The sequence below is a fragment of the Gadus morhua genome, chromosome 1 (assembly GCF_902167405.1).
Source record: "Gadus morhua chromosome 1, gadMor3.0, whole genome shotgun sequence".
Taxonomy (NCBI): Eukaryota; Metazoa; Chordata; class Actinopteri; order Gadiformes; family Gadidae; genus Gadus; species Gadus morhua.
Window position 1 is genome coordinate 27140802 of NC_044048.1, and position 19765 is coordinate 27160566.

Here is a 19765-nt window from a genome sequence, read left to right on the forward strand (position 1 = left end):
TGTGGAGTGGCTATGAAGACGTTTAATAATTTGTTACTGAGATTAATCGTTGCTGCGAGTTGCATTTAAGATCAATTCAAATCCTCAGATCTGTCTGGTTAGTTCAGAATTTCCCGTCTGGGATTAATAAAGAGCATCGTCTCCTCATCTACATTCCCCATTGAAGCAGTCTTTGGGAGGATGACGTGAGCACCCTGATTGCGGTCTTGCCCCTATGCGGCGTGTGGAGCGACGCTCACCTTCCACGCAGCGGCAGCCAGCCTGCAGCACCCAGGTGTACATGTCAACCCTGGACTGGGACATGAGCTGGTCCCCCATCAGGTAGGTGTTGTGGGAGGAGGCGATGAAGTAGTGGCAGAGGGGGCGGTCCATGTCCTGGTTCACCTCGTAGTGCTCGGGACGGAAGATGTCCCCCGCAGGGCTGCGCATGTAGTTGGTGAAGCCTGGGGAGGAGAGAAGGACTGTGGTTGGCTGGAAGGATGCAGAGGCCCGCCCACTGTGGATGTTTTTATTGTCTTTATCCGTTTGCTGATATTGTTAGGTTTAGGGTGTCTTAGTGTAGGTAAGGGTTTGGATATCTGGGATCCAGTAGGCCTGCTATGTTATGGCAGTCTGTGTGGAGACGGCACAGAGCCTTGGCAGGAAATCCAAAAAGAAGGAGCAGGTTACGCCTTGCTTCCCGTTTCATTCCAGAGAGAAGCCGAAGAGAAACCGATTTGTGCGAGTAGATAGAAGCTTTCAGCGGGGGATTTTAATAAGTGTATTTCTACAGCGGCCAGTCTACACCACAACATGTTGATTTGAAGCCCTCACAGATTTTCCTTTTTACTGTTTACTATTGCTTGCCGAGTCTGTTTTTGCTGTTAATGGCCAATTACACGCCCTCAGATCCCGGCCTCCAGCGAAAAGATTGTCCAAAACAAATACTTGGAGGAAAGAAATTGAAACCCAGATCAGACTGATTTAATTTTTGAGACTAGGCGTTGAGTAAGAGATGGTTACACAGTTAGAAATAGCTGCGTTACATTATTAGGATAGATATGGTGGGGCTAATGGTTCAGGTTAGCAGTTAGGCACTGATAAATGATTAATTAGCAGTGCCTGAGACAGACAATATTTCTGCGGCCCCGTTGAATCCCAACCTGCGCGGTAATGTGGTGAGTAATGTGGCCGTCAGGGTATATTAAAGCGTACGAGACCAGGAGAAATGTCAGCCGGCGCCACAGGTAGAGGTAGCTCGGGGAAAACCTCAGACATAAGATACTCTAAACACCACTAATGAGAGGAGATACCAGCAGGGCAATGTGATCTGCGCTGATATGATTTGGATGGACAAAAAGCTTGCTGGATCAAAGACTAAATTTGCAGGGCAGAGGCGGGGAGGAACAACTAACCTCCATTATACAGAAACAGAAGACAGTGGGTCTACATTATGCTCTTTATAAACTCACTGCACTGGGTTTATTGTAATACCCAAGATGTCATGCACACCCATCAGAACATTCAGTCATTTAGCTTTGCTCAAAAGCAACTTAAAGTTGAGGCTGGGAACAATCACGGCAAATACGTTGGAGTGCTACACAAACTAGTTTAATGATTGCAGATGAGGGTAAGGAAGCTGAAACACAAGGCTAGCAAGTTCATCTTTTAACCATTTGGTTCTAGAAATGTTTTTGTAGTAGCCATAGTACAGCTACAGCAGACATCGCACATCAACGTGCTGTCATGTCCATCACGAGATAAACAGAGAGACCTAGACAGGATAAGGGCCCAGGGTTAGGAGGTGACCTCGGTCGATTCTGAACACAGAACAGCCGAGGACGGCCCTGCGGTCTTGTAAGAACGTCCTTGGAGACCGGTTTGATAAGATCAGCCTTTCAGGTGGGCAAGGACGCAGACACCTCTCTGTGCTTTTGAGACGGCCGGGTCTTGTGTTCTCGGGACAACCCTGAAACCAACCCCTCTTTCCAAACAGTGCCTTTGCCTCGCGCATTTATATTTGTTGAATACAGATTTTAGGCAATACTATAATAATTGTATGCATTTATAATGTGTATCAAAATGAAAAAATCAACAACTAATTTGCCATCTTCATGCTTAAGATGTTATCAGATGAATTTAATAACGTGATTCAGATGTTCAAACGGGTGTTAATATATGCAGCATGAGCCAGTTATGGCATGTCCTGAGGCTGAAATGAATGATGACACATCTCTACCGGCAAGTTAACTCAAGACCCCAACCGGTGCATCCTTGGTATTGTGGGCAAAACCACATGTGGAGAATGTTCTGCAATATCTGCTTTACCCGAATTTGAGAATTTGATTTACTGAGAAACGCCCATGAAGAAACGGCACAGTAGGTTTCATATCCCAATTTCTATCCCGATCACAATATCCAATATCGAATTAACTCACCATCGATACCCATGACGCCTTGCTTCTGGTTCTGTGAGCATGGCTCAAACTTGTTGATGATCTCCAGGCAGTGGTCCTTGGTCACCTTCGTCATCTAATGCACAAAAGTAAGTGAGATCCAAAGTTTTATCAAATTAAATATTAGGTGAAGTAACCATCAGGCACCATTCGGCCAGGGTCCGACTCCCAAGAAAGTTCCCATCGCCATGGTGACATGTGGTGAACGTCCAATTAGGAAGATTTCCAACAGGGTGGTTTTAAATGCACTAGCCCGCCAATTAATCCTGGTTCGATGCCTGACAGCTGCCATCTTAAACTGGCTGATCAGTGTCAATCACCTGTGTGTGTGGGATTTTTATTTTTATTTTTATTTTTTTTGCAGTCACTGATTAGTAGCTTCGGGGGGGGAACTCTGTCTGGCCGCAGTTTGATTTGGAATTGCTCCAAAATTGATTTGTTTATCCTCAACCTCACTTGTCAGTCAAGTTGTTCCAATAAGACTGTTGAATAAACCCACGATGGAGAACAAACATGTCCTTCCTTGTTATAGTTCACAGTCGATTATCCCTGCATCCTTGTTCAGTGGTTAATCACATTGAGGCAATTAATGTAATTAAACCTCGGTCATGTATTAGGCCCCTACTATAAAGGGCCACGTTCTAGACAGCACGGGGGGGGGGGGACCAAATAAACATGTTGGAGCCACACAGCGCTAACAAGCGCTAACTCCTCGCCTGTCAGCAGACTGAGGGAACCACTGCCACACTCCATTAATGAGCCACATCTAAGCCGTTGTGCAAACACACGCACACACCGGCCCCTGAACACACACACACACACACACACACACACACACACACACACACACACACACACACACACACACACACACACACACACACACACACACACACACACACACACACACACACACACACACACACTTTAGATCCTAAGAGGATGGGTGATAATGGCACAGGCAGAGATAAGTCAAGCGTCTTTTTTAATAAATGACTTCCCTAAAACCCCATTGCCGCCCAGATATCACAACAAGAACATCTCATTCTTGGCACCAGGGATAAACATAGAGGAATCGTTTCAGGGAAAATATACTCTGCCTACTGAAACGAGCAAACCAGTGCATTAGAATTAGCTGGAGTGGGGTAAATGGGAAGTAAGGTAGCGAGATATCCGACGGGGTGAAGAAATACGATAGGTCCTCGGTTTCCCCGCAGCTGCAACATTAAAGGGTCAGTATGCTGTATCCCGAAGCTCATCTCCATGTTGGACCGTATTATTAGCACTATAGCATCCCTCCCAGAGAGTCTAAAAGGAAACCCATTAACATCTGGTCAGCAAACTGATCTCACAAAAAGGAAATACAACAGTGGCACATTACGGGAGAGATGCATCGTTCTCCTTTTGTGGAGGAATGTGTTGCGGTGGCTGTCAGCTAGCGCCTCTCCTAATAGGCAGAAAGTGATGGAGGGTTTTGCTGGGGGGATTTAAGATGGGCCTGAACCACAGAAGGCTGTCATTTTAGGGGAACCAGCAGCTGGGACACCAGAACAGAAGCATTTTGGGGTTTGGGGAGTATTCCCAAGCCAGTAAAAAAAAGAAATGACAGGCATGTTGGAACCAGGTAATGTGGTTCATTAACCATAAGCCAATCAACTGGATGATCTGGTCATGAGCCCTAGCCAGGAAGATCCTGTGATGTCTTTGTTCTCCCACAAAAATCTTCTCTTCCATCAAGCGCCACGTTGAAATGCCTCAAGACAACGGGAGGGAGTAAAGTGCTGACAGCTGACACTTTCTAAGGCATTTACATGTACTGTTGCAGTGAGAACAAGAGCGAGAGAGCAGAGAAGAGGGGTTTCCAACAAATCCCAATCAAAGTGACAGAGCCGTTACAAGCGTACTACCAACGATTTGGAGCCCTGTATATTGGTTACCCGCAGGCAAGCGGCAGAGAGTTTGGACCACTGTCGAGGCATCTTATAACTGGTTCTAGTCTGCTTTTCCTTGGTTGAAGCCACTTGGTTAATTTAAGATAATAGGACATTTTCCATAAAAGCTAATATACCGAAAATATTATGAAATGTAATGTAGACTCAGTTTTCCGGATACTTGGCATGATAAATAACTTCTAAGAAATCAATGCGCAGAGAGATCCGTCTGTGTGGGTAGGTCTTTCTGAGGCAATCATTTGTGAGAAAGGTCGGAAGATACTGTGTCCGGACTACCATGACTGCTCACAGTAATCTGGACGGTTGGAGTAGTCTACTCACGGTATTCCAGACCAAAAATGTAATAAATGGTGTATGGTTTAAAAAGTGTTCTATGAGACTGTTTGTCAACTTGCTGGCCGGCGATTATATTTTCACATTAAATATGAATCATATATTAATCATATTTGATCTCTGGATTGAAGAGGTCATAAATCAGGCTTATATTCGTTTATAGTTGTGGCAGGGGACCCTTTGTCATTCTGAAGTGAATATGGGAGGTTTTCCGTCTAGCGTGCTATTGTGGGTACACCACACATAATCACAAGCAACTGCAACCAAGGTTACAGACGTCCTCATACTGCACATGAACGCCACCTCACCTTCTGCTCTGTCTCCAGGAAGCGGGCGATGTCATCGGCGTCCATGTTGTCCTTGTGGTTGCTGTAGGTGAGCATGAGCAGGTAGAGGTCCCTGCGGGTCGACATCATCTTGTAGAAGGAGCAGAACTCCTCAAAGTCCAGCGTGCCCTGGTTGTCGTCTGTGTCTGCCTCCTGCACGCAAGAAAGTCAAATAAAACGTTAGCCTAGCGACTTCTGGCTCGGGGAGTCTTAAGCCTGGTAACGTGCTAGCCCAGCAAAGTGATAGTCTAATGACATTTTAGCCTAGTATGTCGTTAGCTTAGCGATGCTTTAGCCTGCCGACGCCCAAGCTTAGAAAGGCCAAAGCCTAGCGATACCTTAGTCTTGCGACAAGTTAGCATAACGAACACATTATGACGCATTATCCTAGCATCACATGCAACATTGCAACATGTTAGCCAGGCGACCTGGAAGCTCTGTGCCAGGTTAGGCTTGCGGCAGGTTAGGCTTGCGGAAGGTGACGCCTAGTGATGGCGTCCTGGTGCTTGGCCTCAAGTAACATTGGATTGGATATATTTCCAATCACACAATACTCCTTTAACACAGTAGAATGGACAATGATTGCAATGAGCGACTTAAGACATTGCCAACCTGCCAATAAACATTAGGCCGATGTTACACCACACAGATGTTCAGAAACATTGTGATTGTAATTTTTGTAAATACCACCCATCTCTAGCTGTGACCATTTGGTTGAGTGTAATGAAAATCTGTTCATTATGGTCCCGTCTTGGAATGGGTGCATGGGCGGCCGTCAAGTCGCAGATTTTGGACGTGCCGCTGACTGTTAGTCTATTGCCTGAATATCTTGGCCAGCACCAGAGGCTACGGTGCTACTGTAGAGAGATGACGTCCACGCACTGGTAGGAGGTTGGCAGCAATGTGAGGTATGAACTGAACTTACAATAACAGACAATCATGGCACAATTGTCACAGAGGGACACACACACGCGTGCACACACGGGCGTACATGGTGTCATTCGCACTGTGGCTCTAAGACTACCGGAAACAGAGGTGTTGGCTTCCATCAGATGCATCCCTTAGACCAAATGGCCTTATTTAATGTTAAATGGAACTCTGCAACTTTTCATTGTAACCTGCTATACAGTGCTTTAGTGCATTGATTTGGTTTGCAATATCATCCTGAAATTAGCATGCCTCGTGTATTAAGGTTTCGTTGTAGCGGCTCACATCGACTCCAGTGTGGCACTTTGAGTGCACGGCTGTTTAAAAAGTCATGATGCTGGAGTCTACAACACAAGCAACACAACACAAGTTATTCAGGAAGTGGGGGAGACACTCTGGCAGCTCTGCCCCCGGAGATTTACATAAAGCAGCCAGAGACGGGCAGCCCCGTTCCCCCTCGTTTGGACAGAACACATCAATCCAGCCTCATTCGTTCCTATTCATTATGCACGAAGGAGGGCACTTAAGCAGTTAGCATGTCCTTACCGCTTCAGCCCCCCCAGATAATCTGGATTAATTTATCAGCGAGAGCCGCCGTACCAGTAGCACCCGCTCTCTTTCCGATCGCTCTCCTCATCGTGAGGGACTCTCGGCCTTTGATAAATCATTGAGTAGATCTCTCCGGTAGCCTACCCTCGCCCGGCGATCACTGAGCCATGCTGAATCCATAGTAATACCTCCAGAGGAGGCGCCCACCCGAGCAGAAAAGGACCCGTGTGTTGAGCTGTATGCCCCGTGTACACCCTCAGCAGCACCAATAATCTCTGAAACCAAAAGCCCGCTCGCCACTATTAAGGCAGTAAATCTAGGGAGGTGGGTGTCGCATCTGAAGGGATTTGTTCTCCGACTCCAAGAAGAAGGTCGGTCCATCATAAGGTTTATTCAACTTCAAGCCGAAAGGCTCTGGGTTTCCACCCACGATGTGATGCGTGGGTGGAACGCATCACATCGACAATTGCGCCTGATGCCCAAGCGAAACCCCCAACCTTTCAGGTCAATTGATGACATGAGAGTTCAGTGAAAGCCAATGTAGATAACATGTTTGCTAAAAGGCATGAATACGAAATAGCATCAGTCCGCAAGTAGTGCAGACTGATGCAGTTTCTAAAATACACACCACAAATCAGTGTTTTTCTTACAGCAACTCCAATCTGATTAATCTACATTAGCCAAACAGCAGATACTTGAACCCATAAATCACACAGACACATTTTTTTTCACACAATTTGATTGTTCAACAGTCATTTCAGACTGCTCCTGATTGGAGGCAGGTCAAGCCATGGGTCCACAGAGCAGATTTGTAAACACGCTGGTCCGCTCCCATGTTCAACACAGTTGGATTGTGCCTGGTATTTACACCAAATCAGCCCGGGGCCATCTGTCCACCGACCACACCATATGGGACAAACCTCACTAGGCCAGCGGGCTTAGAGCTGACCAGCTGACTAACTCCTCTAGATGGAACTCGTTCTGAGACTCTTCCTTCCTGGGCTAGCAGCTCCACTCGCTAACAAGCTAATCCCCAACCCCCCAGGTATATCTCCAGCGTGTAGCAGGGGGACTTAGCGGGAAGAGAAGCGCTGCAACATCTGTAGAATTAGCGATATCAGCAAGGCTAGATTCTGGGTCTCAGCCATGACCATTGTCAAAAGTAAGAGCTTTTTGACATGTCCTCATCGCACATTTGCAATCAAGGCACCATTCACGGTTCAGTTGGATAGAGTTTACTCAATAGGTATCAGTCAGGGGATGATTACCCGAATGCAGAAGAGAAGTATGAGGGACACTGAGGAATATTCGCAGAACACGAGAAAACATAGGGTTGAGTACCAAGTTCAAATGGCAGGATGTTTTAGTTCCATTTTCCATCAGTTTGGATGCAGTTTGTGTACTTTTCCGCACAAAGTGGATGGTTTCAGAGTGAAGCAGACTTCTGTGACCTTTCCACCGAACAAAGAACATTTCTTCCTTTGAAGTTATAATTAGCTTGAGAGAAACATCAGGTATTTCCGTGCACAAACTATTTGTTGGATCAATTACTTCTGACAGTTGGCAAAAGTCAGGATACAAGAGAAAAGCTGGTCCAAACAAGCAACATTATCGACAAAAAAATTATCACAAAGGCGATAGCATAGCGTTCCACTGAGGTCATACGCTGACTAAAAAAGGAACAAAAGGTCCAGAAAGTCAAAGGAAAAGCTGCTCTGTTTTTGCATATTTGGAGGTTGATGGAAGTTGAAGGCCTCTTGCTCACAGCCACTGAAAAAAATTGTCAGGTGAATGAGAGGATGCAGTGGAACGGGGCGCGACAGGCCCCGTGAACACAACAAGAGCTGACATTCACCTTGAATACAAAAACAAAACCAGCATTCCCCCCCGAGGACACTCAGAATAGTCCATTTGGAGCCGAGCACAACACTAACAGTCAAAAGTCAAAAAAACATGTTTTTAAGCTGTTAAGGACAATGCCTTGGGTAGCATAAACACTATGCTGCATAAAATGGTCATCGATAAAAATTCCAAATGGACAGATGGCGGCCCAACACCCACTTAAAGTCAAACCACGCAATGGCTATATTAACAGTATTATCACTATGCAGACACAGGCAACCCACAGATGCAAAGTGGCAGACTTGGCGAGGAAATGCCAAGCGTTGATCTGCGCTTGCAGCCAGCTCTGTTCTCCATCTCATACCTGTCATGTCGTCGTTCCAAGCAGCGTTTTTAATACTGAGGCCAGGCTGACATCCGCTTCCAGCTACCAAAACAGATGCTCTTCCTCAGACAGAGAGGAGAGGCAGAGAGCGATGGAGGGAGAGAGAGAGACCGGGAGAGAGAGCCCGAAAGTGGGAGAGTGGGCACATCCCAGTGCCGCGTTGCAACTTCTGATGTTTGGTGTGCATGAGCCAAACAGAAACATTTTGTCTTAAGAGTTTTCTACAGTCAGAGCCAAGAAGGCCTCTTGCTCTTCAATTGTAATCATGTCTAAATTATGTAAACAAGTTCCAGCGGCTGAATAGAAAAGACCTGTTTGCCTTTCTGATTTTAAACAAGAGGCATTAACGAAAACCATTAAATATGTGAAAGAGGAAAGAAGCAGAGCCTCATTAATTAGGATGCCCGGTGCTTGAGGGGATTCTGCCGCCCTCTCCACTCAGAGGAGAGTGTGACAAATAAAGACACACATTTTTCTCATGACGCCAATCAACCATCTGAAGAAATGTGTAAATAGTAGCATTTTCTATATTATTGATAGACTTATCAGTTTCAAAAAGTATGCAGACAACCGCATTTCTACCTTCAACAAAAAATAAATGACACAAAAGTGAAGTTTTATTGAATACAACAGCATGCAATGCAATGTTGTGTGGGCTAGGCAGACATTTTGATCGGAAGCAATCTGCGGTAAATTCCAATGCATAAATTCAGGTCATTTAGGGGCAGGTACGGCCTCGGGCATTTTCCTTTAGGGGCGTACAGGTAATCTGCAGACATTTGGGCTCTAGTCAAACCCCCATACTCACTACGTCATCCTGCCCCCCCTGCTTGCCTCAGTTACCCCGGTGTCAACCTCTGATGATGTCCCTGTGTTAACACGCACACCCTGGGGAGCGTGCGCAATGCTTACCAGTGCAACTTCAACTCATTTGGGGCGAGTCCTTGACGGCGGTTACCTTGAACATCTGCTTGACCTTCTGGCGCGGCAGGTTGACGTTGAGCTTGTGGAGGAGCTGCAGGACCTCACTGATGCTCAGGGTGCCGTCGCCGTTCTTATCCGCCTCCGTGAACGTCGTCTTCAGCCACGTGCCGGCCGCCATCAGGTTAAGGTGGAAACTAAACGAGGGGCTAGCTCTGCTCCACTGCCTTTGAGCCCCCGGGGGAGGTTTGGAGTAGGACTTAATCAACTTCCTCAACCCCAGACCCTGACTTCCCAACGTCGATCATGATTATTTCCAATAAAAGACAAGGGTATGAACTATGAACCAAACGCAGCCACACAGTCTGCTGCGAGTGTGTGGCTCGGTTTAACATCCAACACCATTATATTGGATGTCCCTCTGTTGGAAGAAAAACGGCCCCCAGCACCCAACACCACCCCCAACATCCCATCCATCCCTAGCCCCCAAACTAGGCCCCCACCCTACAACCAAAACACCAAACTACCCTTCACCACTTGACCGGCCGCTTGCATCCTACCAACACCACCCAACCCACCCATCACTCAAACCACCACCCTGGCCTTCAACACCCAACTCCGCCTCCATCACCCAAACAACCCCAATCCTTCCAACCCACCACCCCTATCACGACAACCACCCCCATCCAACAACAACCCAAACGTCCCCCAGCTCCATGCGTGTGAAGGATATTGGTCGCGGGTGCGCTGTCTCTTGGACAGGCTGTCCTCGTCGCTGATGCCCGCCATCAGGTACCTCAGTCCGGTGATCCAGGTGCGGGCCTCCTCCCCGGTGCCGGACACCAGGTCCAGGGACTCCATGTGCTCCCCGTAGTACAGGCTGAAGCAGCAGTTGGGGTCGAAGCTGCCCTCCGAGTAGCGCTGGAAGATCTCCGACTGCTTGCCCTCGCACACCTCCCGGATGGAGTCGATGGAGACTGGAGGAGAGGGCGGGCAGGGGAAGATGTGGAGGAGAGGTGAATGTTAATAAAGTCCGCCCGTTTTTAACTTTTATGCGTAAATTGTTGCGTGTTGTTAATTGATTGGTATTTTTGTCAGAGTCCTATCAAAGATACATTTTCTGTCCCTGGTGATGGACAATAACATTTTGTAATTTTACAAGTCTTGGTATGATCTTTTTACTTTGTGGAGAGCTTTAAACAGCATGAGGCTTGTAACACAAATCCCTTGAAACTGAACATTCAAATGAAGCAACACCCTAACTTGGCAATGTTTACTCCATCACAAATATATTACAATGAATTTTAATGTGTGAATCATTGAAATTCAAGCCCTTCCACATTTCGATAGAACCCATTGTCTCAAAAATCATTATTATACCCATTATAATAATCTATGTGCAACACAAGTAAACACTGCCGTCACTATGGCGACAAAAAGTAGGCTATTATGGGCTATATAATTCTCTTATTTTTTTTACTGCATGTGTAGCGCTTTCGAAACCACTGTTTATCTTTTGATAACTCAACTTCCAGAATATTCCACATGTTGTAGATAACGCAGGAATCACCTTAAAGTCCAGAAAAGGTTAGTGTGACTGTAATGATAAACTAGTTTTATTCATTTCAAAAGCATGTTTTTAATAGCCTGTGTAAGTTATCATATGCCTCAGTCTCTGAGATCCATCCAACCTCCGATCTTTGAGATTTAGAAAGGCCTGCAGTAAGTTCCCCTCAATGTGGAATCCAACCCTACTTCTACAGGTCTACTCCGACTATGACCAGTTCAGAAGCAGCCAAATGATCAATTAACTTGGTGATTGCACTTCCGCTGTAAAAGGTATAATGCACTTTGCTGAAATATCCGATCTCCAGTGTACCATTACGCACTACCACTAACACAAATAAATACAACATTGATTGTGGAAACTACACAATGCTTCATTAACAAGACTGTGCATCACTTTATTTGTAGACACAGACATTGTGTTTGTGATCAAAATCACTTGTAAGCAGCTTCGGTTATACTTGTTTTAAATGACTAAGCCATTTCCTCTATCCATGACCCCAGCAACCGCAACAACCTGATAGTTATTCTGAATTTCTATTTTGTTTACTTTATATTTCAGTCGCAAGTTTCTTCCGTCCGAGCTGCTGTCAAAGACCGGGTGGGTTCCCTCCACTTAAACCAAGCACTAAATCGACAAGGATAACAAGACAGAATCCAAATGTTCTCTTGGAATTGCTGTTTTCTCTTCCTCGAAATGTTCACACAGAATCCGTCAGCAGGCAAATTGTAATGATTTATTATTCCTTAGAAGCAGATAATGTGATCACGCTCAATCCAGGCTTTCATGTGGTGGTCCTGGTCTAAGCAGTTTATATGCAGTAAGCATGGTCTGTGGTCTGTGTAAATGAAGAGGAATAACGGCCATCTTTCAGTCTCTCGTATCAGAGATCATAATTAACACGGGAAGCCGACGGCGTGACACGTGCTTTATTCCAGGTCAGTGAGGAGCTTGATGTGGTTAATGGGGAGAGAGAGAAAGAGAAAGAGAAAGAAAGAGAAAGAGAAAGAGAGAGAGAATATAAACCCTGGGGCCAGGGTCCTAGTAGACGAAAGGAAGCCTAATGTAAACGGTGCCTGTGTTCTGACCAACTCGCAGTGGCAGATTGAATTGAGTGTCACTTCTGTCGTCTCCTCTGATGAACGGCCTGACGGGACTGCTTTACACTCCAGGGCTGAGTTTTTAAGCACTTCCATTGACCAAGTGGTAAATTCCCACAAGCAGCCACAAGAGAGAGCGGGGCGTTGCCATGTGTTGCCCCGCTCAAGGCCACTCGTTGGAGGGGCAGAGCCGGTACGTAGGCTATGCATTTAGTCTTGTAAGCGCAGGCATCGTCTGGTATTTATAAATAAAATGCCAATTCCAACATGTTTTCTACAATATTATTGCTGGTACAACTAAAAAGACATGGTAATTAAGTGAGTTTGGATCAATCTTTTCAGCCATGAAAAAAAACGTAAATATTTAGTATAGATAATCACTATTATTTTTTAGCAATTCTGAAGCCAACTCTAACCTGATAAACCACTGAAGCAATTAACAACATGTCCCACATTGCCAAGAGGTGGTGCCTCTCAATGTCTCCACTGCCTCTACTGTGTGCTAAAGACAGTGCAGGAGCCGATCCAACATGATGAATAATTGAGGCTGGCTAAGCAGCTTATTAGCTCCCGTGACAGCAGCCACCCAGGAATGAGGAGGAGGAGGAGGAGGAGGAGGAGCTCTGGGCCCTTGTACCCCTCACACTCACTGGCTTAGCGTCAACAACTCAAACGCACCAGGACTACAAACATGGCTATCGTGGAGGAAAGCATTGCAGGGGAGGGGGTAATTTGTACTCAATTGGGGAGAAAAAGGTAATTACCTGAAACATATCCCTCCCTTTCCTATCCAATCCATAGCTTGAGTTGCATCTATTGGGCTTGAATTACAAGGCGTTTCATGATGCACTCCAAAGGATATGTCTTGAGGCATTAACATGATCCTAGGGGTTGATTTGATTTATTAATAAGCCACTGGTGTAGGCGTTTTGCTGGAAGCACTTGTGGCCTAAAGACAGACATCTCATATGATTCTAAGTAAGCCCAGGATGATGGTAATCACCATGGGTTGAAAATGATGGGTTTAAACATTAATATTCAGTATCATGACAGTGAGCGGTCCAACTTGTGCAATATAAACACATTATTGCCGTCATAAAATAATTACCCCATGGAGTGGCTTCCGGAACTGAATGCTGCTGAATTCTTCCTTTAAAGTAATTTTTTTCCAGGAGGAATTATGGATGACAAGACTCCGGTGGAACTACTCACTCTTGGCCTTCTCGTTCTTGCGTGAGGGTCTCCAGCGGATGCAGGACTTGTGTTGGTCCAGGTAGAAGTAGCGCACCAGGCCCTTGGACCCCCCACGCAGCTTCACCATCTGGGTCCCGGTCTGCATGCAGCTCATGCATTTCTCCACTGTGAGGAGAAAACACCGGGGACAGAGAGATGGAGAGTCAGCTGGGGATAGGAGTACACATACGTGCTTGTCTTGGTCATTCCGGCAGAGACGGACAGAATTATGTTTACATAACTGAAGCACGCACAAGGGTTAGGGGACACTGTGTGAGTGTGCTTGTGTGCGTTTGTGTGTGTGTTGCATCCACACACTCGTCATCTTTCCATCTGCTTTCTAGTCAGGAGACCTTGCAAAAAAAAACGGACAAAGATGCAGCACATCAACTCGCACTAACTCACACAGTCACGCGTGTGCACGGATGGACACACACGAGATTGCAAATGGCTGTCAAAGCTGACAGGATCTTGCTAGCCTCGGGGGATGATGTGGAAGTGAGATGTGGAAGGAGGGAGCAGGAAAATAGGGAGGGAGAACGGGGGAGAGATCCGAACGGCCTGCAGGGAAAGGCCGCGGCTCCTCTGATGCGCCCCAACTGGAGCACGACCCCTAGTTCACACACCACATGGAGAAACAGAACCCAGGGGCCGGGAGAATACTGATCAATATAACACGGCCCCTGGAACAAGAGGTCCCTAATCCATTTTGTGGCTTCAGTCCCACAGCAAATACAACAGTGGCTTTCTACATTTGCCCGATGCCCAGAGAAAGAACCGAAAAGTAAAGACCTAATTGGTGCAAACCATGCAGGGGTGTAGACAGTGAGGAGACATGCACACTGTATAATTGGACCACTGGCTTTTGTACTCTTCCTCAGCCTTTTTTGGAGGGGGAACGTGGGGACGCCTTTACCTGATGCTCTAACAAGTCAGTGGTTGTGTGCGATTCTGCACGGAGCTCGCACACGTCCACGTGCGCTTCCCACACGTCCACGTGCGCTTCCCACACACACTGTCTCTTTTGGGGCCGCAGTACAGGAGTATAGTGGATACTAATCACCTGTGCTACCTTCAGATCCACAGACTGCTCTCAGCCAGGGGGAATGCGACAGGGGGTCCTCTGATGCTCTGACCTCATTGTGAGGTCCACAAAATGCTGGAAAACAGCCGTGATGGATCACTCTTATATGTCATTCATTCTCGCTGCAACTTGCAGTGTTTGTGTGTGTATGCGTGTGCGTGCATGTGTGTGTGCGTGAATAGGTGTGTGTGTGTCTTCTCACACCTCAATATGAAATGTATTTTTTGTTGCATGTTTTCTTTTCTATTGACTCTACTCCACTTCTACTTCACACCAACAGTAACGTGAGAATCACCGTGATTCATAAATAAATAAAACTACAAAGTACTCACACTGAACAAGCGGATAACTAAGCTATGGTGCACACACACAATGGCCAATACAATCATCCCCAGATGCATCCGCCGCCCCAGTCATATCGGGGAACAGTGACCCTGTGACGTTAATCAAGAACTGGCTTTGAAATCATGCTTTTTCTTTGATTTGGATGGATTTTGGATGCTGCGCGTTGCGATCTTGACAATTCAACATCAAATTGTCTAGCGACTCGGGTTCGTCAACACAGAAAACCAAGGCATGCAATCAACGACGTATGTACCACCTCTGCTTACAATAGATGCAGTTATTATTGACTTAGACTTAAGATTTACATCTGACAGACAACCAGTCCAGCGGTTATATATTTCGGCCAGGCCAGCGGTTCATAGTTATAGATTTAGGGTTACAAATGATTCAGAGTCTCTACCAAATACATTTCTATCAATGATAAATCAGGAAACCCAATTTAATATTCTGAATGAATTTTTTAAATACATCATAATTTATCGAAAAAAGTTATGCCTTTCATTCTTACTTTAGTGAATCATGGACCGTTCATTGTTATATATATATATATATATATATATATATATATATATATATATATATATATATACACACACACACATATACACACACATATACATACACACACACACACACATTTGTTTTCATGTTAAATTATGCCCAGCCAAATGCAAATAAAACACAAAAACAAAAGATCTATTTTCTAATTGATTGCTTTAATTAATGCATTACCATCATCTAATTATTGTGGATAATCACATAGATACGACAAAACACAGCACCCAGCCATGACATTTCGTTTGACTTGACCTGACCAACACATTGGTGGTATACAAGCTTGAGCGGATGCAATCCCCTTCTGTCTCACACACACACACACACACACACACACACACACACACACACACACACACACACACACACACACACACACACACACACACACACACACACACACACACACACACACACACACACACACACACCTCAAGTAATTCCCAAACCGAATGTACAACTAATGACCGACTACGGTAGATTACGTTATACATCAGGGTTCAGGTATTAGGTTACAGATGGTAATCCTTAAAAACATGTTACCAAACACAAGACAATTAGTCACTTAGAAGCTGCTTAAGAAATAGCCAGTGACCCACTTTTGTCGTTGATAAAAAGGTTAGCCGTAGCCTACAGAGCATTGATGGAGCCTGAATAACCACCGCACTTGCAATCAATTAGCAAACAGAGTGTGAAAGTGTGTGTGTGTGTGTGTGTGTGTGTGTGTGTGTGTGTGTGTGTGTGTGTGTGTGTGTGTGTGTGTGTGTGTGTGTGTGTGTGTGTGTGTGTGTGTGTGTGGAATGCTATCGGCCTGTGCTAAAGGCTTCAGCACAGATTTCTAAAAATACAGTCTGTTGAACGTAAACAGGCCATCTGATTAAAACAAGGAGGGGGGTGAGGAGAATGGGGGGGGGGGGGGTGGGGGAATGGGGGGGAGGAAGCTGCAGGCGGGGTGAGGGAGTGTGGAGCAGGGATCCATAGGAGAGGGCCTAGGAAGGAGCAAGAGAACAAAGCGGAGATGGAGTTGAGTGAGAAATCAAGACTTGGAAGTGTGGGAAGGAAGTAAGGCAACATGAGGTGGCAGGACACTCCTTTGGGGAGGAGATGGAATCAAGGAAGAAATTGAGAGACGAAGAAGGAGCAAAATCTCTCTCTCCAACTAAAGCAGGGGCCTGGGTCTGTTGCCATGGTTACGTAGCCAGGGTTAAAGTGTGTGGAGAAGATACGGCGGAGAGTGTGGTAGTATATTTAAATGAGGTGTGAGCGAGGCGCATTTGGAGGTTTAAAACCGGGGATAAACGGCTCTTATCCCCACTACGAGGTTAATAGGCCATGATTTGTTCCGCCATGTGAATCATAGCGCTTAGCGTTACAGTCAGGGGACACCAATATGAGACCAGAGCCAGAAGGATGAGAACATTAAAGATTAAAAACAAAGAGTGATGCCGTCGTTTATTGTGTTTACTGTGGCCTACTGCGGTTCAAACCACAGGAGCTCTGTGATTTATTGGACACTCGTACAGAGTGGACACAAGTACGGCGGGAGCCAAAGTACGCACAAAACACATCGATGCCTCTGTTTGAAAGAGAAGGGGCAGTGTGCAGGCACATAAAGAGAGAGGAGAGATAATGAGCAACTGGCCAGTGGCCCCGCTGACCTGAGTGTCTGGGCCGTCATGGTTCAGACCGGCTAAAAATAAATGTTAAAATATGGGCAACGGGGGACTTTGAGACTGGGTTAAGCCCCGGAGAATAGTCTGAGCTCCATATGTATCCACATAAGGGTGGATAGCGCACACACAAACGCATACCCACACTCCCACACCTTTAATAACGTTTTCTATTTTTTAAGCCTTTCAAAGTCAATTCCTTGTGACAGGATCTTCTGTCAGATGGTGACCCTGAATATGCATCCTGCCAAATATGGATACACGTACCAAAATAAATAACACCATCGCTTTGTGAATCGCACTTGTTTTAAGTATTTTGCACCAACACCAACTTGCCCTGCTTAAACACGTACACAAACATACTCCGCAACAACAACCATCAATAACAGTGGCAACGCTTCCCGCCCTTGTACAAGTGTTACACTAACAACACGATGTATTATTCAGTTCAAACTACGCCCGAGAGACACTAGGCCACTAACCACATGGCAATGGTCATTTCCTTTCTTCCTCAGCGACTCCACTCTCCTGACCATTAAAAGAGAAAAAGAAGAAACTAAAGCACACTACGCTACACTCCTGCAGGGCTCACCCATGTATCCCAGCCTCCAGCGAGAGAAGGCCACCATGCTGCTCCCCATCCAGAAGTAGTCCTCCATCAGGTGGGACAGAGAGGCCCGGTGCTGGACTGTACAGAGGGCCAGCTCCTTCTGCTGCTCCTTCTCCTGGTTCCCGTCGTCGGGGCCGTCCGGTGTGAAGGCGCCCTTGGCGGGGGGTGCCGGTTTGTCGCCTGTGGTGGCGGTGCCAGTCGCCGAGCGAAGCAGGGCCGAGGACACGGGTCCGAGGGACAAGAGGCCGCTCATTGTGAGGGAGTTTAAGCACCACCGGGAGGAGTATCTGGGCTTCGAGCCTGAGAAAGAGGAGTCTACAGCGTCCTCAAATTAATCTTTCAGGTCTTTGGGTTTTCTGTGGGATATCTTGAAACCTTGGACTGGAAAATGCCTTTTTTGTTCAGAGGAGTACTCATTTTAAAAATCGATAGATACAACTTGATTCCTGGCTGAAGTTCAAACGGATAAAAGAGCCAGACGTCCTCAATTAAATCTTTTCAGGCCACACCTCTGACTTCCGTGTTCCAGAACACATGGACTGCAGCTTTCCAAATGCTTAACAACACTCAATATTTTAACTTCTTCTGTGGGTACCATATACCACACTACACCTTCATCGCCTCCTCCTCTTCAACGGTCCTCAATTTCAGAGAGAGAAAAGCTGTTAAATGCCAATGTGTTCTCCTTCAAACTTCCTTTCATTCAACGTCTTCATCGCGTTGCCCTATATTGCTGCCGTGTTTTCAACCGCCCATCCTCTCCAACTCCTTGCTGGTACAGAAGAGAGGCCTGGCATCCAAGGAAAAGAAAAGGTAGAAAGACGGATCCGCTGAGTGAGGGAGCAAGAGGGACGAGATGAACCAGGTACAACGCAACCAACGTGTCAACCAGTGAGACACGCGGTGGTCGTTCTGCGGCGTACTAGTCAACAGGCTATCCCTAAATCCCTCCAGGGAAGCGCTAGGCTAATCCTGTTTCTACGGGATTAGCTCAAACGTGATGGGAAGGAAAGGGGAATGAAAGCAAACAGACGGCCGACCTGGTGAGGTGGAGAGGGGGGTGGGGGGAATTGTCCTCCAACCCATCAACCCGCTCACCTTTCATTAATGCAGTCGACTCCGGAGTTGTTTGAGTGTCGCAACCAAAAATGCCTGATTTCATAGCAGCTTTTCTCAAAGGTTGATTGGACAGATCCTCAAGCTTGCGTTATTTTACCGGGACTGGATTGATTTCTCATTATTTGACGTGAATTCCGGAAAAACTGATTGGATGTTTGATCTCTCCCCAACTGCTTTAACCAGTAGATATTAAGGCTAGGACCAATGAACCAGAAAGTATGATTTGTGATGTATGATTTTAATACATGCTTAATGCCATCAATATGATTTAGCCAATATAATTTGGTTTGTATGATTCCGTTTGTTTGTTTCTGTCCGTTTGATTCACACAAATTCCAGCACAACGAACAAGAGACAAATAGGATTAATTTGGGTTTAACCCCATTGCTTCACTCATCCAGTGGTCTCCACTACAATTTAATTAAACGTAACAAGTTTTTGCATCAAGCCAATTTCCTGATCCTTGATCACTAATTGTGTTCCTGCACCAAGTTAAATAACAGAATACAGAGAAAAAAGACTGGCATTCCTTTTTTCAAATGCAATGTGAAGCCAAAGAGGAAAACACACACGGTTGATGCATTCCAGTTAAAATTTGGCAGATTCTACACAGCTACTGAGAGAGCCAAACTAGGTCCTAATTAATGAATTCATATGGAAAGCATAAATGGCCAAAACAAAGATTTATCATCAGAACCACAGCTTTGTGGCAGGGAAAGCAGCGACTAAACCTCAGAACGCTGTTAGATGTAAATATGTTTAGTAACAGTGTTGGTATTATAACAAAATGATGGGTCTGAGGCTGAGCCATG

The 19765-nt window shown here is 45.9% G+C and overlaps 1 protein-coding gene across 6 annotated transcripts in view; it reads right to left on the bottom strand.

Moving 5' to 3' along the window:
* plch2a (phospholipase C, eta 2a) overlaps positions 1-19765 on the bottom strand; it is a 134294-nt gene that overhangs the window by 26948 nt on the left and 87581 nt on the right. For 4 of the 6 annotated variants that reach the window (XM_030360352.1, XM_030360360.1, XM_030360376.1 and 1 more), the window contains 6 exons: positions 13550-13696; positions 10404-10647; positions 9708-9837; positions 5029-5199; positions 2418-2511; positions 240-443 (listed from right to left, as the gene is read on the bottom strand). In XM_030360352.1, coding sequence (XP_030216212.1) covers positions 240-443; positions 2418-2511; positions 5029-5199; positions 9708-9837; positions 10404-10647; positions 13550-13696 — 990 coding nt within the window. Of the gene's footprint in view, positions 1-239; positions 444-2417; positions 2512-5028; positions 5200-9707; positions 9838-10403; positions 10648-13549; positions 13697-17816; positions 18768-19765 lie in introns of those variants that run through there. The other 2 variants (XM_030360344.1, XM_030360336.1) reach the window with 1 other exon arrangement.